Source organism: Camelina sativa, chromosome 14 (assembly GCF_000633955.1).
Source record: "Camelina sativa cultivar DH55 chromosome 14, Cs, whole genome shotgun sequence".
Lineage (NCBI taxonomy): Eukaryota > Viridiplantae > Streptophyta > Magnoliopsida > Brassicales > Brassicaceae > Camelina > Camelina sativa.
The window spans coordinates 29,024,180-29,030,660 of record NC_025698.1 but is presented as its reverse complement, the minus strand read 5'-3'; the positions used below and the strand labels follow the sequence as shown (position 1 = coordinate 29,030,660).

The window sequence follows — 6,481 nt, the reverse complement described above, 5'->3', positions numbered from 1 at the left end:
ATTAAGGAAAATATACAGTTAATTATTAATTCTAAATTTTTTAAATATTCAGTTATATAAACATAGATCGTCTTATATTTAAATAATTTATTCAAAAACATTGCTTTCAATTTGTTTAATTGGGAATTTTTTTTAAATGAGAAGGTAAATTTTTCTTATTTTTTTAAATCAAAATTTTCTCGTACTTTCTTCTTTTTCAGTTTGGAATAGGTAAGATTAATATGTTGATAAAAAAAAAATATATGCGTATTCTTTTTCTAATATTGTATTTAAATAGAAAATTACACATAATTTAAAAATTAGGAATATAAATTATAAAAACTTTACATTTATATTTATATAGTGTTTTTATTTATAAGTAAACTAATAAAAAGTTAAAACTTTACGTTTATTTTTGTTTTTACAGCAAGAAGCCTAACTTAAATTTGTAGGAGCTTAATAAGATTTAGATATAAAAGAATTCTCGAGGAAAACTCTCTCATCCCGGGTATAAATGTACCCTCAAAGAAGAAGTCAACTTTCAAAAAGTTGGATCTCACCTCTTCCTACTAAAAGCACTAGTACCAACGGTTTTACATGATCAAGGTTTTTACCATTGTCTGGTTCATCTTTTAGAGGGTTAACCACAAACGCAACAGCAAAATTGAAATATTCTATATCCTCTTTCATGTTCTCAGAAATATTTTTTTCTGACATCGACCCCTAAACTTTTGTATACAATGTTATTAGTTTTTAATTAAAATTTTAGAAGGAATTAATTAATACTAGTGTCTTTCTGAAGTTTAAGAGCCAACCATGGTCATGTTGGTTTGGTAAACGAGACGCTCTGGATACAATATCAAAACGTAGTATTTGGACGTAACATCTAAATGATATTCGTTTGTATNTTAGAGGGTTAACCACAAACGCAACAGCAAAATTGAAATATTCTATATCCTCTTTCATGTTCTCAGAAATATTTTTTTCTGACATCGACCCCTAAACTTTTGTATACAATGTTATTAGTTTTTAATTAAAATTTTAGAAGGAATTAATTAATACTAGTGTCTTTCTGAAGTTTAAGAGCCAACCATGGTCATGTTGGTTTGGTAAACGAGACGCTCTGGATACAATATCAAAACGTAGTATTTGGACGTAACATCTAAATGATATTCGTTTGTATTTTTTGGTTCATTCGTCCAGAAATAGTATATGGATACAATTATGTTTGTTTTATAATTTGATATTTGTATCTAGATACAATATACATAAAATGACCAAAAAGTCATTTATTTTGTGTTGAAGATATTTTAGTGGTTTTAATTATGTTTTTAGATAAATTATTTTTGTATTAAATTCAAAGAAACATCTACCATTTAAAATAAAATTATTTTGCTTTGGCGGGAAAACTAGATTTTGCGATTTTAGAGGAAAAACATAAATTTGCAGTTTTTGGTAGGAAAACATAATTTTGCAGTTTTCTGAATTTTTGTTGAGATTTTTTGTTAAACTAAACAAATAAACATAAGTTTGATTATAAAATACTCGTATTTATTGGTAAAGTCAACAAACATTAACGAGTAAAATGTAAAAGTTAATAAATTTAACGATTATAATAATATAATCTAGCAGAATTAGCGCATTACTTAAGCCGAAGCAATGTTGGAAACTTTTTTGTTATTTTTGTTTACAGATTACAGTTCATCATTGTTTTGACATTTTTTCTGTAAAAAATAGTATCCAAAAAAAAAAGTCTAATATGGATAGTTAGTATGATTATGTTTTGGTTTATATGTAAATATAGATAGATTAATATTTTAATTTTATTTTAGAACATATATTGTTAAAATTGTAGAAAAATATGACTTGAGATTGGAGAAAGTAGAAAGGAGATAAGTGGAGATAGCTGGAATTTATAAAGACCAAATGGGGAAAGCGAATTTCATTACTTAATGGTTACGTTAAACTGGTTTTAATATTTAAATGTATTTTTTTTTTTTTGAACTGAATAGAATAAAATAAAAGTAACTATTGACGGTAATATCTTTCAATATGATACAGATAATGCTAGTAAATAAACTATTTGTTTTGCTCAACTATAACTAACAAGATGATAAAATGTGAAAATTATAAAGAAAATTGCATCATAAATATATTAAAATTTTAGAGAAAGAGAGAAGAGCTTTATCATCGCAGCAAATAATCGTATCGTACGGTCGAGATTAAAAGATTGACTTAAAATCATCATAGGCATGAACGAAAAAGGCCCATTAATAATAGCTTATTATGGCCCAATACGAGTGCTATGTTGTTTACTCTTTGTTGAGCAATTTAAGTAAGTAAAGAAGAAGTAGGGGATCACAAGCGGGAGATTGAAATATTGAGTTTCATCTTCTTCTCCGACGAGACGAGACGAGACGACAACGATTGGGTAGCCATTTTTTTCTTTCTGGGGAACTAAAGATGCTTAATTGATTTTATATCTGCTCTAAATTCTTGATCTTTAACCTAAATATGTCTGTGTTTCTGTAATTTTTCAGCGACGAGTCTACTTCTCCGACGGGACGACACCACTGCGATTAGGGTTTTTCTGAAGCGCAGGGCTTATACAGTTAGTTCTGAGAGAAGAAAATATGCTCCCATCCAACAGTACCAATAGAGACATTTGTGGCATTATCAAACATGGTAGAACTAAAATCATTGTGTGTTTAAAAGGAAGTTTATTTTAAACCATTTTGAAAATGAGGTTTTTATAAGAACAAGTCCTAAGCATAATACTCACAGATTACATTACAAGTATGCCACCATATAATTAGAACATTTAGCCTTGATTGTGTCGACTTGGGCACATGGGTTTCTTTGGTGGCATTTGATAAGCCTAAACAAGTGTATATAAAAAAGAATCGCAGAGATGAAGTGGCACGTGTGGAGCAGGAGAGGAACACGTGCGGATGAGCTAGTTCATTGCTTAAATACTTTGTAAACAGAATAGTGGTGGTTTATGTTGTTTGTGAGGGAACAGAGTCGTATATGACTTATGAGGGGAGTTGGTTATGATCTAGCTGCATCTAGAGGCCACTCTTGTTATCCATTGTAACAGAGTTGTTCAGATAATAAAAAGAGAGATTCTTTTTCTTATCAGCATTAAAATACCAATCATTTGTGTACGTCTTACTTTTATGAAAATGAGGTTTAATAAGAACAAGTGTGTAGTAGTACAATACGCATAGATTACTTTCAAACATTTTGCCATGATAGTTAGACGATTTGATTTGATTTCTATTCTCTCTGTTTGTATTGTTGATGGTTATAATTAACTTCTATGCCATGATATGGATTTCTTTGGTGGCATAGAAGTAAATTATTACCATCAACAATACAAACAGAGAGAGTAGAAAGTAATCAGATATAACATTCAGATTCATTTACAGATTTTTCGCACTGTGTCCAAGACATAAGGACCAATTGTCTGCTCGTTAAATAACCCCATTATGCTTTGAGATAACTTCACATCCAAGAAATTCAAAAGTTTTTGTACAAAATTACATAAGTTCATCAAAAACCAATTAGCTATTAGTGATTGAATGTTTTACTCTATCATATAAAGGTTCATAGATATCATCAGCCTGGATATCATTCTTTGCGAAATCAATAAGAATGGTTATGCTTTCAGCTAAATCTTTGATGAACATAAGAACAAAGCAACAAGAAGGGTTATGCTTCAAAATCAACAGGCTTACTACACAAGTGAGGATGCTCGGCCATTTGTTCTGTGCATATATCAAATCCTCTGTTTTTGGAACAGAGAACAATCCGGCTGAGGATCTCGTATTCATTCCACTCCTCATCAGTCATCACTCGGTGAGTACCACCAACACCCACTAGAATGTTCTCAGTTAGGTCTTGAGTTGTGAAGACAATGACCGGGAGCGAAGAGAAAGAGTGGTTTCCAAACTCATTATTGTTGTCTCTCAAAACCTGTTCTCTTTGTGCTCATATCTAAGCTTCTGAAGACTACTAGGGTCGATCTTAAGCATTGTTAATTAGTAATCACATAAATTCAAAGTCTTGTTGTACAACTAATATAGAAAAAACATAATTTGGAACGACCATTATTTGCATGCATTATGATGGAGATATATTTACATGGAAACTAGGAAACAGCAAATCAAACAAGTTTATTCTTATTCTTATTCTTTTATTTGGGGAAAGACGTTATTTTTTTTTGTATCGTGAGAGGCCACACTAAGTCCTAAGAGCACATAGATCTCTCCTTCTAGGCCCCTCAGTAGTATATTGGAAGTATCCTTCAAAATCAACTGGCTTATACAAGCGAGGATGCTCAGCGTCAACCATTTCTTGCGGTGCATATATCAAATCCTCTGTTTTCGGAACAGAGAACAATCCAGCCGAGAATCTCGTGTTCGTTCCCATCCTCATTACTCGGTGAACACCCGTAAGCACCCGACCATTCAAAAGTACCTGAAAACATGTTTTACATTGTAAACATCATAAAAATTAATGTATATATGTTAAGTAAAAGTTTGGTCTAAACTTTACGTGTAGCATCGCTCCGCCAAGAACGATGAATGAAGAATCATGTGAAGGATTGGCTTTGATCCAATGCTTATCGTCTTTAGTTTTCACCTCGATTCCGTCTTGTACATCGTTCTGGCATAGTATGGTGAGCATGTTCCTGTCTGTATGAGCCTCCATGCCTAACTCCTCCTCTGTTTCTTCAACTCCTTGGTACTTCATCAGCCGCACGAGACATTTCGTCGACTTCAGATGTTCGTCTATGTAGTTTTCGTCGAGCCCGAAACTCTCCATTATCATTCTTCGTGTCATGAAGTCCAGTTCTGATACTTTTTCAGCGAATGACATAACCGCCTCGCTGCAGAGACAGAGCATTTTTAGGGTTCATGTATTTCAAATCCGAAATTTTATAAAACCAAAATGAAAAACCTGAAAATGGTGTTGCCTTGGGGCCAAAGCTTATGAGTGAAGGCACTGACTTTATCAGCATCTTCTGCAAAATCAACGCCCATGACCTCGAACAAAGGTAACGTAGGAATCTGACCAACATATCCTCTGTATTTTCTCCTTGACACAACTCTCTGTTTGGTTTCTAAAGGTAGTTGGAAAACCTCGTCAGCAGCATGGAAAACCGCCTTTCGAAGTTCGACAGGGACTTTAAGGCCTCGAAGCATCCGTACTCTTCTAGAGCTTTCCGGACATTGCCTCTCACCGAGTCCCAATCGACAGTTCCCGGCTTTAGATCTCGACTAGTGAAATCGATGACCGGGAGCTGAAGAGCAAGGGTGGTTTCCCAACTCACCATTTTCTCTTTTAAGAAACTTGTTCTTGTTTTTAGATGTCTGTCTATGTGTTCTTATATAAGCTTTCGAAGACCACTAGAGTTTGATATTTTTCAAAAACATTATCATAATTCCGAGATCATATCATATGTTTTCATGGACAACACTCGTTTATATCTTTGTGATGTAGAAAATTCTTAATATCGTACTCTTTTTGTTGTAATATTCAATCTTAGAAAAGTTTTAGAAAGGTTTGATTGGATCAAATAGTTTTTTTTCTTAATACCTTTATTTAATATTGTCTTAATTTCATAATCACATTATAGATTCTATGGTACTATCTGATAAGTGACAGCACTCTTTTATCTTTGTAATAATATAGAAAACCCGTAAACTTCACACTCCTATTGTTTTAGGGCTTGTTTTAGACGTGTAGTATACGGCTTCAAATCGGTTTCATTGGATCAAATTTGTTGGAAAATGATTTTTGAACCTTTTATCCTGTCTCACTGAAAATAAGTTGAGATCCCAATCAGATAACATTCACGTCAATTCTAAAACATTATCACTTAATTTGATCAATGATCAATATGATAACATCACGTTAATTCTAAAAACATTATCACTTTGATCATCAAACTTCTGTACCACAATATGCTTTGAGAGTGGAATTTGCTTCACGGCCTTCTTTGGTTGCAAAGAAGTTTATGAGAGCGATGTTATTGAATGGCTTATACATAAGAGGATGTTCGTCATCCACAAGCTCCTCAGGAATCGAAACCGAGCCCGTAACGAACGAGAAAAGACCTATAGTGTACCTCACCTTGTCACCTTCCATTGTCACTCTATGTTCACAAGAACGTATCCTGTCATTGCTCCAACCCTAACCATATATATCCATGGAAAATTACATACAAAATAAACGCATACCAAACCAAACAGCTAGCCAAAACCGACCTATTATCAAATGAGTTTTTTTTTTCTTATATATACTAATTAGGCCTCGATTGAACCCCATGCAGTTTTCAACGTTTGTATAGAAAAATGTTTTTGATATATATATAGTAAAGGATCGTAATATCTATATTATTTTAGTCTACTCAGTTGAGTTATTTACGTTTAACAGATAAATGGTACTAATACTAAATGTAATGAAAATGCAAAACAAAAAAAAAAAAAAAAAA

The 6,481-nt window shown here is 32.6% G+C and overlaps 1 protein-coding gene and 2 pseudogenes across 1 annotated transcript in view; all 3 read right to left on the bottom strand.

The window, feature by feature from the left end:
* LOC104744106 overlaps positions 1–669 on the bottom strand; it is a 2,893-nt pseudogene extending 2,224 nt beyond the window's left edge.
* On the bottom strand, positions 4,065–5,383 carry LOC104744104 (annotated as a pseudogene).
* LOC104744103 (probable 2-oxoglutarate-dependent dioxygenase AOP1) overlaps positions 5,929–6,481 on the bottom strand; it is a 1,969-nt gene continuing 1,416 nt past the window's right edge. The window contains exon 3 of the mRNA XM_010465124.2: positions 5,929–6,180. Coding sequence (XP_010463426.1) covers positions 5,932–6,180 — 249 coding nt within the window. The 3' untranslated portion in view covers positions 5,929–5,931. The remainder of the gene's footprint in view (positions 6,181–6,481) is intronic.